This window comes from Danio rerio, chromosome 3, assembly GCF_052040795.2.
Source record: "Danio rerio strain M-AB ecotype USA chromosome 3, GRCz13ab, whole genome shotgun sequence".
Taxonomy (NCBI): domain Eukaryota; kingdom Metazoa; phylum Chordata; class Actinopteri; order Cypriniformes; family Danionidae; genus Danio; species Danio rerio.
This window is the reverse complement of record NC_141023.1, coordinates 16,435,079-16,453,818: the sequence shown is the minus strand read 5'-3', so window position 1 is coordinate 16,453,818 and position 18,740 is coordinate 16,435,079. Positions and strand designations below refer to the sequence as shown.

The following is an 18,740-nucleotide window of genomic DNA, read 5'->3' as shown; positions in this document are numbered from 1 at the left end:
GACTTCCATAGTATTTTCTTTAAATACTACAGATGTCAGTGGCTACCAGCTTCCACATTGTTCAGAATTTTATCTTTTGTGTTTAACAGAACAAAGAAACTCAAAGGTATGAAACCAAAGCTACTTTTCTATTCAAATAAATCCCTATTAAACTGTTACACTTCATTTTTTAAACAACGAATTTCAGAATAATCTAAATAAACTTAAGAATGAAAAATTGTTGTCCATGGCTTTAATGCTGGATGTTGGATAATCATTATATAACCAGTGTCATAATTTGGTCTTCAATTGACAGTAGTATCACTTGTTGCAATATTTTTGTCACAATATAGACCATTTTGAGGGACGTAAACAATAACAATGGTACTAACGTACGTATTTCCTGTTTTACATGTTTTCATTTGCATACCTTCCAAGAATCCAAAAAGGTGCATGTATTGATATATAATCTTATGATAGCTGTTTTAATGTCGAGTTAAGATTGAATTCCCTCCTTTTACAGCTATGAAATTGTTTGACAACAAGCAGGAAATGTTCATGGGCAAATGACATTCCCTCATTGAAATGGTCTATATTCAACTGCCAACTATTCCAGCATATGTTTTTGCAATGAATGCCCTTTCAGTCACAGCCCAGTATTGGGAAACACCCATACACAATTACACACACTATGAACAATTTAGTTATTCAATTCACCTATAGTGCATGTCTTTGGACTGTGAGGAAAACCGGAGCACCCGGAGGAAACCCATACAAACACAGGGAGAACATGCAAACTCCAAACAGAAAAGCCAACTGGCCCAGCCGGGACTCAAACCAGGGACCCTCTTGCTGTGAGGTGAAAGTGATAAGCACTGTGCCACCTGTCACAATATATCACACTACAAAAACCTGATTATCACCTGTCAGTATTACAATGGAAGCTGATATTCCAAATACGCTAAGACTGAGGTATTCAGCCAAACAGATTTTTCCTCATAAATGCAAAAATGTCAAATAAAATAAAAGCGATCATGTTTGTTCTATAGTGAGCAACGCTTATCTTTTTGATTAGCATCATTTCTTTTGGGTTGTGAAGTTTAATTCACAGAATTTCTACAAAGTGTGTTGTTTACTGCACACTTGCTGACTTTTTTGGTCACAGCATTTTATATTTAAATGAGGAAAACAAACATGCGTTATATGTTTGTTTTCCTCATTTAAAATAAAAATATGTTTACAGACTGATCCCATAACTCTGTGGTTAGTTGTTTTGGTAAATATAATCAGATGTTTCAATATAATGTTAACACATACATTCTCTGTTGTAGGTTTTTACTGCAAATGTCACATCCAAAACGCTGGAATTGCTTGTGCATTAAAAACAGGTCTGACTGAGAATGGACTGCGTACCATGTCTCCAAGCGGTCCAGGCAGATGTTTGGTGGCCCACCGATGCAAGCGATCTGCTGTCTCCTCTTCCAGTCGGCCAGCTCTTCATCTGTCAGATTCTTCTGCACAAAGTCCATGGCAGACAGCAGTCCTGCCATCTCAGTGACTATTTGCTGCAAAACACACAAAAAGACGGTGAATGCTGACCCTCGGTGATCGGTGCAGAAGGTTACTGGGCATATTTTGTCATATCATGTTGTATTTTGTGGCTTTGATGCGCATCTTACCCTCCTGAGCTGATCTAGAGCGCTTAGCATCTGCTCCAGCTGAGACATCTTCTGTCTGGTGGCTGCTGCCTGGCTGTTTCCATTCAGGTCCTGGGACAGCTCTAAAAGGTGGCACACATTTGAGAAGATTGTAATGAGGGCTTGAGTTTGTGAATGCAACACAGGCTCATTGAAAATACATTAGCATATGTTTTTGTGAAAACGCACACAAAACCTAGTTAAATGTTGACTGCAAATTCTAGGTAAAATGAATGCTACCGTATGAGGTAGGAATGATGTTAACTAATTTTGTTCCTTTTCACGCTAATGATATTTACAGGGACATATTATTAATGGATTTTTTTGAGCAGCTCTTTGCACAACATCAATTAAATACTATAAAACAACTTAACAGTGTCTATAATTTGCAATCGAATACATTTGCCTTGACAACTTTTTCTAGTCAGTTTTCCTGGTAGATCGCTTTGTACAGTGCTGTAATTGTGATGCAGATTGTTTGGGTTTGAGTTCGAATGTGGTGGAAAAACAGCTCCAAAAAAAGATTAAAATCGATATAAAACTATGCGACTTTCTAGTACATTTACTTTTGAAAACACTATTGGTTGGGTTCAGGGACGGATTTAGTTCAGTGATTCACTGGCTGATCTAAACAACAAGCCCTGCCTTCTTGTGGGTGTGTACAAGAAGAACATGTTCCTGAAACATACCCTAAGACTTAAGTAATGCATTTCAGATTCGCAAATAATGTATTGTAGACAGCGTACTCTATGGTATTTTTAATCTGAAACATGCACACACACACACAAAAAAAAAAAAAAGAGCCAAAAGTAAGGGTTTAAAACAACAACAACAATATTGCAATATTTAAAATTTCTGTGATATATATTGGGAAATAAAATCTATTTCACTTGATTGAAGTGGTTTTGCAGTACAATACATCTATAAGGTACATAGTATAGTGCATAATAAACTAGATAAATACAAAAACAAAGCCTTAAAATGAGAAAAGAAAATTGTGCTTTATATTTTTTGGTAAGTCTTTGGAAAGTCAGATACAGATATTGAATATAGAAATATAGAGAGTTGATTGCATCACAGGCCTTGAACTCATATTAACAGAAAAAAATGAACAAATTATGAATTTACAAATTCCAAAATGGTTAAAATTTGTAATTAATATCAAAATGACAAATTTTCAAAATGACAAAATTCAAATTGTAGTCCCTGTTCACCTATAATCCCTGCATGGCACTGTGCATCCTGCCATATGACTATTGTGGATATGCACATTGTAATATTGATGCTGAAACTATATATTGTGGAACCCTGACCAAAAAACAACATTTCCAATGCAGTCATACCTCCAGCACTCTTAAGAGTTTTGTAGTTGAAATCAAAATCATCCTGCAGATTCTCCAACATTTTCATCTTCTGCTCCATGTCCTGTGGAGGATGAGTAAGAGGTTATACCCAAGCAATAGCTAAATATTAGTTTCAGTTTTAGTATTTTCAGTTTTCAGATTGTTATAACATGCATTTTCAGTCATATGGTCACAGGTGGTCAGCTGAGAGGTATTACCATTTACACCACTGTAAACAAGAGTTCAGGTGGAGGGTAGCTGGTCTTTTGTGTCTGAATACATTTAACCACATGTGTGGTTACATTAAGTGGCTGAAAGTGGACAAACTCAAAATAGTTTAGATCAGGCATGTCCAAACACGATCCTGGAGGGCCGGTGTCCAGCAAAGTTTAGTTCCAACCCCAATCAGACACACCTGCGCTAACTAATCAAGCTCTTACTAGGCTTTCTAGAAACAATTTGCCTCAACACATCTGCAAGGATGAAGCTAAAATCTGCAAGACACTGACCCTCCAGGACCGAGTTTGGACACCCCAGGTTTAGATGATGCCATCCACATGTGGCTGAGCGAGATTAAAAATGCATCTTTATGCCAGGTGTAAACAGGGCACTAGACCACCTTGTTTTGAAAAGGTAAGATGTTACGTAAGGGGCTTTAAAAACTGAGCCACAAGAGGGTGCTAAAGTGTTCAAGAACATTGTACAGAATAAAAAAGGCAAATAAATTAAATGTAATCAATTTTGAAGTGATCAAAGGTTAACTTTAATTTTAATCTTGTTTTATGAATAATGAATGTGCATCTGTAATTGTAAAAAAAAAATTGTGGTGTCCCACTAATACATGAGAAATCAAACTTCTCAAAAACTTTTTTACAACATGCGTGTATGAACAAAGTTGTTTTCAACCTCTTTGTAATATAAGCGAAAATGGAATATTCTAAACGACCGATTGTTTATTTTATAAAACATGGTCAAACCATCTCTAAGGCCTTTATGCACAAGCTTTTTGTTATGCATTTTGTGCTTTTGCCAAACTCTCCAGAAATGCCTTTCTCAAACATTGTTTGAATACAACAGTCTTTTATACAGTCACAGAACATTGAGCTCTCATTAACCCAGCACTTTAAATTATTCATTATTTTGGAGATTAAACAAGTTTATTTCACACTAAATTTAAATTTAAGATGACTCTGATGTGGAGAATGATGTCACATGCATTGCTCAGATGTGAGTTTTCCACAGACTTCAACAGAGCGTAAAAATCTTGATGGTTCTGTGGGTCTCATTTATCAAATCTGATCTTTAATTTATATTCTCTATTGGATTCAAGTCAGGGGATTGGCTGGGCCATTCTACAGCTTGATTTTTTTTCTGAAATCATGAGCGCTTCCTTTACTGTATTTTAGATCATTGTCTTGTTGACATTTCCACCCTGGATTCATCTTCATCCTTCTGATAATGTAGATGTTGGACTGAAGGAGCTAATAGTAATTTACAATGAGGAAGGGCAGAGAGTTGCTGAATAACTACTGAGAGATTTCAGCTGCTGTCTGGGCTTTCACTGCCTTTCTACTCCTGCCTTTCTTCATGTGTTCAATATTTCCCCCTGTCATTATTGTCCATAATTTAATGTGTAAAATAATTTGATTTGTTTTCTTTTCATATATGGATTTCTTTGGTTGTTATCAACATCCGGTGAAAATATCAAGTCAACAGCACATTTAGAAATATGTTTTTTTGAGAAAAATGGTGACGTGTTCAACACTTATTTTCCCCACTGGATATATACAAGTTAAGATATACCTTTTTAAATACAGATTATAAGGCTGCCCAAAATACAAACCTTTATTGCTCCATAATATGTGTTTTCAGTTGTTCCAATATTTTATATATAATAATAAAGTCACAATATAGGGTAAAAATTAAAGATAGTGTGAGAGTTTATTTTGTGTACCAACCTGTACTCTCTTCCTGATGTCCTGCAGGTTGTGTTCCAGTATCTGCTGTTTTTCTGTCACCACAGTGCCAGTGGGATGGGCAACCTGGCCATCCTGTAGATCAGAAAAACAGAAATCTGAAAGTATCCTTACAAAGCAGAGACCATTTTCAAGCACAAAAATTTTTTCCACTTTATTTGTGTGCACCTGCACTCACACACCGTGTAAATAATGGACAATAAAATATGAGGTAACGTCATGGGTTAAGGTTAGTTTTAGGGGTTGGTTGATGTTTAATGCCAAGTTTATACTCAATTATTATTCTAAAGTATATAGTATGTGCATGTGGAACTGGGCACATGTGTGCGTGCACATGCATCTCAGGCAACATGGTGAATAAACAATCAATTTTACATCTACACCACTCTTAAATGCCAACAAGAACGGTGAAAGATAAATAAAACTGCAGCTTGCATGCTTGGAAAAGACGATGACATCTCTTTCCTTGTATGTGGATATTATATTTTTGCACATTTGACACGTATTTATTATTAATGTCCTGTAAAAGATATTAAGTCACGTTATCTCTGCACATTGCTTGTACAATGAAACATAATTGTCTCTTTGTGATTATTTGAATGCTGTGCTGCCTTAACCCAGCATTAGTCATTCCAAATAAAATAATCAAATGTGTGTTTGTGGATGTACCTGCTGTGCAGTGGTGGCCGTCTGCAGTAGACGCTGCTCTTCCCACAGGCAGCGGGCCACGATGCGGGCAATCTCCATGGGCTTCTCCAGATACTTGCTCTGCAGGTGCTGCTTGATGCGCCGCAGGTTGTGCTGGTACAGGACGTTGTTCTCCTGCAGGAAGCGGCTGTACTGCTGATCGATCTCGCCCAGCAGGTTGTGGAAGACCAGCGTGGCGTGAGACTCCTTGTTGGCCGCATACGCCCTGTGGAGGACATGTGCATAATAATGTAGTTTTCTTCATTCCATACATGCATTAGAGATAATCAGAGGAGGTATTGTCGATAAAAATAAGCATCCATGTGTTTCAGTAAAAGGGAAAATAGTAAGCATCTTTAAAAGCAAGTTCAGACACTTAAAATATTACATTTTCTGCTTGTTCAAACTACTTACTTAAAATGAGCTTAAATAATACAATTCTTGAGGTTTTTTTAGGAAAAGTTCATTGTTTTATGTTCAATCCACTTAAATTTGTAAAAACTATTAAGTTAATTCCTTCACGTTGTCCTGAGACAAATTGATTGTGTGGAACCCAGCATTTTCTTACAGCACACAAACAATTTAATTAGCAGATAAATGGTTTGTAATCATTACATAATCAGAGGTTTGTGTACTGGAATCAAATCTAACAAGGGACACAATCAAAATAGAATTCTTCTTAATTTTTATAATTGTTCTCCAAGCATTACAATAAGTCCTGATTTAATATTACTCTGCAAAATCAAACCTTACAAAAGATACTTGACTATAATGTCATTCTGTGTAACAATAATTGATATAAAAAAATCTTGTCTGGCATATTTAAAACAAGAACTATTTGATGACATTAAAAGAATAAACATCACTAATAAATGTTGGGGTGGGAAAGTACATTCTGAAATATTATACAAGCTAATACTCTGTATTGTTTGCTGGGTTTTGTAATATAATTTAAATGAATAAAAACAATAATGAAAAAAGACTACAGATTTCAATTAAGTAAAGTAAATCTGTAAACTGTAAATTACACCTATAAATAGCTCAGTTTTACCAATTTATCAGTAAGATCATTTTAAGAATTGAATAAAATGTAACAGTTTTATATACTAAGCACAAGTCAAAATAAGTTCATTTAATCGTAAATAAATGTTATGCTAAATGAAGCATAATTATTCCACCCATTTTGACATTTTAATTACACAGACATTATATGACACATTAAAGCAGACATTTTACTCAACATACTTCTTCAAATTGAAATTCTGTTTGTATAAATTGGGTTTTGTAAATTTAATTGGACTACAGACGACAAAACGGGACCTTTCATATCTGACAAGAATTCATATCTGATATTTTTTTTACTTTTAGATTTTATATCTAGTTTAATTATATCTTATATATTTTCCTAGTCATGGGTTGCAGCTGGAAGGGCATCTGCTGTGTAAAACATATGCTGGATAAGTTGGCGGTTCATTCCGCTGTGGTGACCCCAGCTTAATAAAGGGACTAAGCCGAAAAGAAAATTAATAAATGAACCTTATATTTATAGGGTTATATATTTATATATTTATATTTAATTTTTAATAATAAATCAGATTGCTAACCCTGGGCAAACTAAAGCTGTTGTCACATTTTCTGCTCGTTCAAACTACTTTAAATTTCATATTTAAAATAAGCTTAAGCAAAACAATTCTTGAGGTTTTTTAGGACAACTAAATTGTTTTAAGTTCAATCCACTTAAATTTGTAAAAGCTGATAACGTAACTCCTTCACGTTTTCCCAAGACAAACTGATTGTGTGGAACCCAGCATTTTCTTACAGTGCACAAACATTTTATTTAGCAGATAATCTTGAATATGCTGTCAAAATATAAGGTGGACATAATCAGAGGCTTGTGTACTGTAATCAAATCAAACAAGAGAATCTACATGCGGTGTTTTCTTTGTCAGCAACCAATACAATCTAAATATAATTCCACTTAATCACTTCCAAAACCTTAATCACTTTTTAACTTGAAAGCTGCTATAAAACGCACTTGCCATTTTATACGCACGGACATTAAATTGTATGCCTTTCTGGCCCACATTATACTCGCTTTTAAGCTTAAAAGCTGCTAGAAAATCCACTTTATTGACCTTATTCTCCGCCGACGAGCGGGCGCTGCCATTTGAATCTTTTTGGCTCGAGACTTACGGTCTCATTCACTTCCATTCATTTTTAGACATTAAAAACTGCTCATTACGCTGCTTCATGTTGCAATTTGATATTTTCTTGTTATATTATTCTACTTGGTCTGTATAATCATGCAAACATTTGTTTGTAGAGCAAGTAGTTTGACTGTTTTTTGCCGTTTATTATTCCTAGTCATTTCTCCCATAGGCGACTGAATCGGAAGTTCTAAGACAATCGCAAAAACAGGCGCACTTCCGCATTTTAGAATAAGGTCAATACACACTTCTAACATTGTATTGTTACTATTTTTTATAATTATTGTTGCCTTTTTACTCTTTTATTTCTTGTTATTATTGCTGTTGTTTTAGACAATTAGGACTGCACTGAAGGGAAGGGCAAACGTAAATTTCGTTGTATTTTGTACAATGATAATAAAGATTCTGATAATCATAAACAAATGATAATCGTGAATGTTATGCTAAATGATGAAGGATAATTATTCCACCCATATTTTGACATTTTAATTTCACAGACATTATATGAAACGTTAAAGCAGACATGTAATTGTACATACTTTTTAAAATCTACTTTGTGTGTATAAATTTGCTTTTATAAATTTCATTTGACACAGGATGTGAAAAAAACCTTTCATATCTGATATTCCTCATTTTGAAATTTCATATCTGGTTTAATTATATGTTATATCTTATATATTTGTAATAAGAAAACAGATTGCAAAATATTTACACTTAATTCTGACCCTGGGCAAACTAAAGCTGTTAGCACATTTTCTGCTTGTTTAAACTACTTATTTAAAATGAGCTTAAACAAGACAATTCTTAAGTTTTTTTGGGGTGACAACTTAATTGTTTTATGTTCAATAATCTAAATATGCAAAAATAAGCCAATCCCTTCACGTCAAGGCAAACTGATTGCATTTTAATCAGCCGATAAATGGTTTGGTATAATTTTGACAATGTTGCAATTGCCATTTTATTTTCACAGATGATATATAAAACATTAAAGCACACAAGCTACTTGTACACACTTTTTAGTCTACTTTCTGTGTATAAACAATGTTTTCGTTATTTAATTTGACACAGACAGCAAAATGGGACCTTTCATATCTGATATTTTTCATTTTGACGTGCGTGACAACCCTTTTGTTTGTTATTGTTTGATCTAGGTATTGCACCTTTTTTGTGGGGGGAGGGGGGGGGGTTTAAATCGGGTAAAGACTTTCTTTATTTTTTAGGAGGAAGGTGTGACGACCCCTTGTGGCCGTTTTCTGTTGGGATGTAGGCGTTTGTGCTTTTGCGTGTGTCTGTGTGTGTTTACAGATCCAGTTGATTGCGTCAGGATTGGAAACACCGGTGTATGTATGGTTCTCTATGTTTTAAGTAGCATGTCTTTCTTGGACGAGTTATATAATGTGTCTTTTGTAAGCTAATAAAGTTTTGTTTAGCAAAAGGAGTTCAAATAAATGTATTTTCTACCACAAATACACTCGCCTTCTCCTTATTTGTACTGACTGGCTCAAGGTTACAACAATGTCTCGTATCTGGTGTAACTATATCTTATATCTTTTTAATAATTTCCTAGTGATGGTATTGGGCTGGAAGGGCATTCACTGTGCATAACATGTGCTGAATAAGTTGCTGGTTCATTCCACTGTGGTGACCCCAGATTAATAAAGGGACTAACCCAAAAAGAAAAATGAATGAATGAATGCTTTTAATAATAAATCAGATTCCAGAATATTTAGACATCAGTCCAACCCTATAGGCAAAATAAAGCTGTTATCACATTTTGGCATATAAAGCAAATATAATAATTACTTTTTGTAACGTGTTGTAACATGTATACAACAAATATAGCATATGTTTTTGCTCAGCTTCAAAATTATATAACAAACACGTTATTATGATAAAGCTCTGGGTTTTCAAAGTGTGTTGCTGCCCCATAGAGGACAGTTAGCAGTATTGAATGCATGCATGAGATCCTTCACTTGTTCAATAATGAAATAAATGAACCCAAGTTTATTTTATTGACTGCATTAAACATCTCCATTTCCCAATACAAAGATGCATGCTGTGACATAGAAACTAATGAGGAGATGAAACCGGACATGAGTCATTTCAGACTGACATTTTATAGTCCACAGCAGAATCATAAAGAGGCCATTCACAATGACACAGTGAGAAAGCACAACCAGAAGAAGAAAAAACTGTCACTGCGTTTGTGTTTTTGTTCATAGCAGACTGTCCTGGAGCTCTTTACTGGCAAAGGCATGACAAAGATGACCAATATTCTAAGAATAAGGAAGTGCCGCTCTGAACGTGATGTTTAGGAGTGGTTAAAGTTCACGAGCTTCATGTTAAACGGTCCAAAAACACCTCCATGTGACAGAGTGATTAAAATCTTCACTTCTCTTAGTGTCAGAATGTCACGGCTGAAAAATCCGATAGTTTAAATTCTGGCATGCTAGAAATGTTAGAAATCCGTTATAATTTCTTTTGATGATCCACTTTAAACAGTCTGAGGGTTTTATGCAACTCTGCAAATACATAAACTATCTTTAATTATTGAGGCTTACAGTGTTTATTATAAGTACACTGTTAGAGCTAATAGTAGAGTAATTTGATAAACATCTGTTGAGAGAGCATCGAAATAACATCTTTTCTTAGTATTAAGAAACACTCAAAGCATAAGAAAAGGCTCATATTATAAATCCCCAAGAGTTAAAAAAAAAATGTTTATTCAAACATTAAAGAATAAACAAGTGCTCAACTGCGGCTAGAAAATCAAAAATCAAATATTAACCAAAGCTAGAGAGAAACAAAACAAAATAAACAGAAGCAAAAGCACGGCTCTCACAAGCAAACACTGCTGGCTTATAGAGGGGGAAACCAGGTGTTCCCAATTGCGCAGATCAGTCTCTGTCCTTCTCGCTATGAAAAACTGGAAGTATGAAAAGTATGCGATTTCAGATGCAGCCTTTATCTCCTATGATTTGGCCAACACATAATCTGCACCCACCAAATATTTGAGACCATCATTAAGTCTATTTATTTACTTATGTATATATGTGCAGTTGCATATGTGCTCAGTTTTTATATTATTTTCACAAGTATTATTAAATAATATGCAATTGTCTAGATGACAATGTACCGTCTGCAAAGTAATATTTTCTGTCTGTTGTTCACTAGATATATTCCAAACAAGTGGTTATAACTGGATTTGCATTGTAAAACAAAATCAATTTAATGACTTTGTTTTTGCACTTTCAAAATCATTCTACATAAATCCACAGATTTAGATTTCTTTTTTATTATTATTACAAAAATCACAGGTTGCAGCTTCTGTCTGGACCCTGCTTATGACGTATTGCACTGCTGGCAACTCACCAGTCCTGGCTCTCGATCCAGGGGGCCAAGAACTGTCGGAGCTCCATGGGGAAGCTGTCGCTGTACAGGTGATACAGCTGCTCCAGATACCGCGTCTCCAACTGCTGCAACTGATTCCACTGGGCCATGTTGACCTGCGGGTAGGAGAATAGGCAATATAGTAAAATTCCATTAAAACCATTTTACATAAAATCCTCTTCTCTTTTATTTGTAAGAATAAGTTGTCTTCTTTAACAATTAAAAAAAATGGTTTATCGCAAATTGCTGCAAAGAATTTAGGTTGGCATAATTTAAAAAATTAAACTGAACATTACTAAATACACACATATATATATATATATATATATATATATATATATATATATATATATATATATATATATATATATATAAAATCAAATTAATATTTTTTTCAGTGTGCATATGAACAAACTTTAATGCACAATTTTTTCCTTAAAACAATTCATCATTGTTCAATTTGATAGTTTTCTAGTCACATTCTTGATTCCATAAAAGCCTTAAAACAAACTAACCACATTAAGTTTCTGATCTTAAAATTAGGCTTTCTATGCAATACCCATGGCTAAATTTACTTGACCAATCAAACAATTAGAAGTACAAAACCAGAACACTTATAGCAATAAATGTAGATTTTTTTGGAGAAAATTAAATCTACTAATCTACTAAAAATCCTTTTGAACATATTAAAAAGGGGCGATAATTTACAATTACAAGAACAGATTTGAGAGAGAGAGATTTTTGTTTCCACTACTGCCCTTTTTTGCACTGTCTTGTTTGTACGCAGCGACACTGCACTGCTTTGGCAATATGAATGTAGTTATTTGTCATGCCAATAAAGCACCTAAAATGTGAAAATGTGAAAAAAATGAGAGCGAGAGAGAGAGAGAGAGAGAGAGAGAGAGAGAGAGAGAGAGAGAGAGAGAGAGAACTATGAACTCATCTGGCATACATACACTAAAAACACTAGCTGAATATGCATCTCTGAGACAAGACGAAGAAAAAACTGCATGTGAAGTTTTCCTCAGGGATTCACTCGATTGTATTGTGATCTCTTTTTTTTTGACATCTAAATCATCATATGCTTGAATAGATTTTCAACCAGTTTGCAGTTGCATCCCAACAAATAGCAAAACAACAACAGTTTTATCAACGAACAGAGATGGATACAAAATTACTAACACTTAAATGGGACATTGATAGTGGATTTAGATCAAAGAGAGAAAGACCAAAGCAACCCATGTCTCAAAAAGAGAGGAGTGCAATAAAAACATGTGCAAACACACACACACACACACACACACACACACACCTGGATTATTATAAATGAATTACTGTAAATAAACTGGTTATTATAATGTAATATTACCGTTTTATCCTAAGATGTTGATTGTTAAATGTAGTTTATTCTGAATTATTATTATTTTAATTATTAATTTAAATAAAAAAATTTTATTATTTAATTTTTTACTATTACTATTACTGTGTTTATCATGTTTTTTTGTTTTTTTTTAAATACATGTACGTTCTTTTTAATGTAACGTTTATGAATGCTCTGGCAATACATTTGTAACATCTGTCATGCCAATAATAAAGCATTTAATAAATTGAACTGAATTGAATTGAAGTGAAAGAGAGAAAGAGAACTTTGAACCATGAACTGGCACAAATAGGACAAACATAACTGGTTCGTTCAGCTTTCGTGATATTTTTCCCTTTCAACTTCCTTATGAAGAGTTCAAAACAGTGGCAAAAAGCAGAGAGTGAAAGTACCTCATGGCCGATCATTATAGCACATATTAAGAGCTGCAGCACTGAATATCGCTTCTAAATTGCCAAGATCATCTGCATTTGAAAGAATATTCAGTAAGCAACTGCTTGGAATCTTCACTAGCAACATTAACAACAAAACAGACAAACATCTGAGGTGTCAAGGAAGTGAAAAGTTCCTTTCACCAGCATGTCAAGGCCACAGAAATCAGTGGCTGTTGATCGTAAAACAGCGAGGGCATCCGTTCAAAGAGGAAAACCTCAAAAGCCCATGGACGCTGTTTCTCTCGGCATTACCTCAAGATACCGTGAAACACACATACACTTGCAGTTCACCACATCCACACAGAAAGGTTTGTGCTGACAAACAGATGAAAAAAAGACTATTGCTGGCACACAACACTTTTTTTATATTATTTACACATATTATTTACAGTCTCTCAGGTTTGTGCTTAGAGGAAGGATAGAGAAAAAAGGACACAAGAAAAAAGGGAAATGTCTGAATGAAATTTGTCAAGTCTGAATGAAAATTCATGGAACTTGGCTGGCTTTCTTGATTTCACTTCTCCTTTGACCAAACTCAACAAGAAGAACAGAATTTGTTTTCTTATAAAAATGCTATTCTTATATAAGCTTTACAGCAAATAAATAAATAATAATAAAAAACAGAACTTACGGAACACCAAAACTTTAAGTACTATATATATATATATATATATAAAGTTGACCTTCAATACATGTATAAAGATATCTAAATAGATCAATAACTTATTTACATACTGTATTTTACAAAGTCCAAATCCTAAAGTAGTAAAGCCAACTTACATTATTATCCACAAAACGAACTGCAACTTGACTCGCCATGTCTGCTTGCTCCGTGAGCAATAGGGAAGTGCACTTTGTGAAATGCACAGGTGAAAATATAAGAGTATGAGGTGGAGGGTTGGCCCCAGAGATATGAATGTCTTCCAGAAAGGTGCCAATCCACTGCCATCTTGGAAAGGTCCACATTTCTGATTTCTGCAGTACTTAATATAAGCTACACTGTAAAACCCAACAGTCAACTTTATTAAATGAAATGAGTGTTAACTCGAAATGTACCGGAAATTAATTCTATTCATTTGAAAAGGAGTTTGGAATTCAGTGTTAAAGGTAATGAGTTCATTAAATACCTCATTACTTCAAGTTAAATGGAGTAAGTACTCATATTGAATAGTTAACTTCAATGGTTTGTTGCAATCGGTTTCCTCAAACGGTTTGAGTTGCCTTAACTTATTGGGTTTTATAGTATTCAGCTGGTTTGAGTTTTCTTCATATATCAGGTTTTACTATGCTCAAATTGCTTCATTTACTCAAATGTATTAAGTTCACAGTACTCGAAGATTCATTTTTGAACTTAAATGGTTTGTTGCTGTCGGTTCCCTCACATGCTTTGAGTCACCTTCACTTTTTGGGGATTACAGTGAACTAATGTCAATAATGATGCCAGAATCTCAAAGTTCATAATAAATATCAAAAACGATTATTTACAATAAAAACCATTATTAATAGTTCATTTAGACTCAATAGAATAATTAAGGATTACGCTCTTCTAGGACACCCAATCAATTTATGACCAAAATAAATCAATAGTCAAACTACTTGTTGCTTGGTTTGATGCTGTACACAAAAAGCAGAGCTGGAGTTTTATGCATCTCTGAGATTACCAGAAAAAAGCATGCAAAGTTCTCCTCAACGATTCACTCATATAAACTACTCCAAATGTACTGTGATTTCATTTGTTTGAACCAATCTGAATTAGGGTTGTGCGATATTGAAAAAAAAATCAAACATTGCCATATTTTGTTATGCTAGGATTTATATTGTGATTTGCATATAATTTCACCAGATGATTTGAATAGCTCTATTCAGAAAGATTTCATTAATTTAGATCGACTGAATTGATCGAGTTGTTTTCTATATTGTATTTGCAAAAAATTACAAGCATATAAAGGAAAAATAAAAGTTAAATAAATTTTGTAAGGTTAAAAATAGTTTAAAAAGCCAAAAAAAAAAAAAAAAAAAAAAACGATGGTTATACATAATTAAAATATACACATTTAAAATATCTTTACCTTTTAATCTTTAATAAATACAACGAATCCTGCGGTGTGACTATTGCGGATACACACGGACAAATGATATATTGTTCAGACTTCTCTGAATCATGACATATTTGAATCAATATTCAACCAGTTTGCAGTTTCCTAAAAACTAGGACACATTTTCAAAGCAGAATAACTGACTTCATTGTTTTTTAGATAAACAAGAATTCTCACTTAGCATGTTTCTAAAATATCTGCAAACATATTACGGTATTGTTATGCTTTAGAAGAGTAAAAAAACGTACATACAGCACCTTTAAGGACTGTCATTTGCTTTTTGCCTATGTTAGTTTTGAGTTTGCTGTCAGAATTGAAATCAACAACCCATTTTTAAAACGAAAGCATTTACTTAATTTCTGAATGAATCACCTGTTTGAAAGGATCAAGTGAATGAGTCAATGTCTAGCCCATGAAGTCATTTACTGCCTCCTTCAAGCAGTTTTACTTTCTTGTTTAGTACATTCATTGAAAAAAAAAAAACACTTAAGCCTCAAATGATCAAATCACTTGTGAAATATGTGAAGTACATGTGAAACGTGTGGTTTACAAACTTTTTCCTGTGACCCAATGCGATCGCATGTGGACACTAATGTGCAATCTGTGAACAGCACAGTTGACTTCACATGAAAGCTGATCCAAAAACCACATATCATGTAAGCTTCACATATTTCATGAACATGAGATGGCATATGTGGAGCTTATGTGGTTTTTTGGTTGTTTTAGTTACCATTGTGTGAAAACCCCCCCCCAAAAAAATTACTGTTAGTGTAATAGGGATATGCTATCGTCATACTTTATGCCCATAATAGGGCTGCACACCGTATTTTTTTAACATCGATATTACAATGTGCACATCTGCAATAGTCACACTGCAGGATACGCAATGATGTGTCTGAATTATTGTTGACCAGGACCTACAGAACACATGCAATTTTTGGAGTCATTGCTAAGTTTGACCATATTAGAGTGAAGGTTTATCATTTACTTGTTTAAGACCTGTGACTGAGCTTTTCAAGAGAGTTTGAAACATTTAGCACAAACAATTATGATGTTTAAAAGTGTAACAAAGATTTATTCTATTAAATTGTTTATATCGAAATCATACGATTTATGCAAAAATAAAAGTTACTTTTTTATTTAAATTTTTGTCTCGTTTCTAGTCCAAATATCTAAATTTCAAAGTGAAAATAAGATTTTCCTTCATAACTTACTTGTTTTAAGAAGAATTTCTGACTTTATTTCATCAAAGGTGAAAATAAAACTATATTTTTACTTACCATGACATTTTTGACATTGTGATTATTTAATTTCTGTACTTGAATACTTATAGACTGTGAAACAAAGCTATTCAAACAACCAATGAGAAACTGGATTCATATTAGGGCTGCACAATATATCGTTTCAGCATCGATATCACAATGCGATCATTCACAATAATCACATCGCAGGATATGCAATGCTGAGTTTGTATTAGAATGTATCATTTGCACGTGTTTTAGATGCCTGAAATTGTAAAATGGCTTTAAAAGCATTCAGGTATGAGAAATTGTACCATTTGTGACCTTAACTACAATTATTCTTATTTAATTAATTTTATTTTTATCACTCAGTTACTGTACTTGAACACTGTTAGACTCAGGAAACGATAAAATACTTTAATTGAAACTGTATCTTTTTTTTTTCAAATTGTATTTATAACTTGTTATGCATGAAAATACTCACAACACATGCAAATACAGAAATCCACTGCAAATAGCAAAGGCAACATTAAAAATGTGTCAGGGAGACCCCAAATTTTAAAAATTTGTTTATTAGATTAGATTTTATGGAGATTCTGCACTCCCATTGCAAAATCATCCCAATCGATCTAAAATTATAAATTCTTTCCAATTAGAGATATTAAGTCATCTGGTAATAGGGCTGGACGATATGGCAAAAATTTATATCACAATATGGGCTCTATTTTGATGGTCTATGCACAGAGCGCAAAACACAGTACGCAAACGCTTTCAGGGCGTGTCAGAACGCATTTTTGCCAATTAAAGGACGGGAAAATCCGCTTAGCGCCGTGGCGCATGGTCTAAAAGGGTTGAGTTTATTTTCTTAATGAGTTATAGGTGTGTTTTGAGAATAAACCAACTAGAGTCTCATCTCCCTCTCCCTTTAAGAGCCAGCTGCATCACGCCATAAGCGCATTCGCTATTTACAGGACGCAAAGTAAGTCTAAGTGGAAAAACTGAGCATTTCACAAGCAAACAGTTAACATTTTTTTTTAACAGAAAACTGTTAAACAGAGCATCTACTGCGTGAGAATGAGAGATAATCGATTTACTTTCACTTTCGCTCTTGGATAGGGAAACCTTTACGCACAAACATCAATTAGTATATAAATAATTAATTTCGTTTGTTAAGAGCAAATATTCGTTTCAAAACTATTTCTAAATTCAGTTCTAATTTCCAGCAAACAAATAAATGAACAATAATAACAAAATGTGCTCGAAAACCTGAGTTATATCCTAAAACACATGCTGTGCCCCATATGGTCTAAAACCTGACAGGTGGGCAAATCTAAGCTTTTTTTTAATAAGACTAATATAAATATGGATATAGTAAATAATGCTGCTAATAATAATAATAACATTAAACAAAAGCAAATTGTTATGAATTAACTGAAAAAGCCTCCCCAGATGAAGAAGACATAAAGCAGTGATTTTTCATATTTATGTAGGCTAGAAAATAATACGTTTTGTAATATTTTAATCCTTTTTATTCATATCCTATATATATTCTTATTATATCCTATATATATCCTTAATATTTACATTTTTTCATGTGTAAAGATATTTGCCTATTGCTCTCTTGTGCGTATTAAGCAGTGCATAAGCGAGGCGCAACTCTGCGCTGGAGTTTAGACTGGGTTTGTTTTGGTCTAATGAAAAATCTATTTTAGTTTCTCAAAATAGCAACGAGCCAGCAGTGCGCCTCAGAACGCCTTCCTATTTAGACCAGAACGCCTATGGGCGCACATCTGAGCGCTAATGCATTTGGTATTTAAACAGCGTAGCGCAACGCCTCAAGACGACTCTTGCGCCAAGCTGAAACTACCAAAAGACTATTGCACCACGCCTTGCGCCACATTACGCCGGGTGTATGATAGAGCCCTATGTTTCTTAATTTTGGTGTATTTGGTGTCTGTGTCAGAAAGGTGTACAGTGAGGTGACAGGTTGGCTTAAACTTTTATGATGCCTCGTCTTCTGACTCTCAGTATGTTCTATCGGGTGAAAAAGATTTGATGTTTTCCTGATGCTAGTTGGCATTACTTTCCCGCACATTTTGAATGGGCACTGAAACTACAAGTTTTTTAGAACTTAAAAAGCCGAACAACTTCGACAACACTGCATTCATCTTTTTTCTCTCATCAACTAATTCGTCTGCACTCTTACCTGTAAAGCTTGTTCCCTCATATCCGTATTCAGGGCACTAATTTTGTAGCATTTTGTAGCTTTCTGCGACAGAGCAGCTAAACCAACTGCTGAGCGCTGGCAG

At 34.2% G+C, this 18,740-nt stretch overlaps 1 protein-coding gene across 13 annotated transcripts in view; it reads right to left on the bottom strand.

Annotated features, from left to right (window-relative positions):
• The window catches only part of stat3 (signal transducer and activator of transcription 3 (acute-phase response factor)), a 79,278-nt gene that overhangs the window by 33,995 nt on the left and 26,543 nt on the right, over window positions 1-18,740 (bottom strand). For 7 of the 13 annotated variants that reach the window (XR_015479496.1, XR_015479490.1, XR_015479494.1 and 4 more), the window contains 6 exon segments: window positions 11,262-11,395; window positions 5,665-5,908; window positions 4,978-5,070; window positions 3,020-3,101; window positions 1,659-1,759; window positions 1,393-1,544 (listed from right to left, as the gene is read on the bottom strand). Coding sequence is in view for 5 of the 13 variants with exons in the window: in XM_087242106.1 (XP_087098232.1) it covers window positions 1,393-1,544; window positions 1,659-1,759; window positions 3,020-3,101; window positions 4,978-5,070; window positions 5,665-5,908; window positions 11,262-11,389 (800 nt within the window). In the remaining 8 variants the exon portion in view is untranslated. 13 annotated transcript variants of the gene reach the window in all.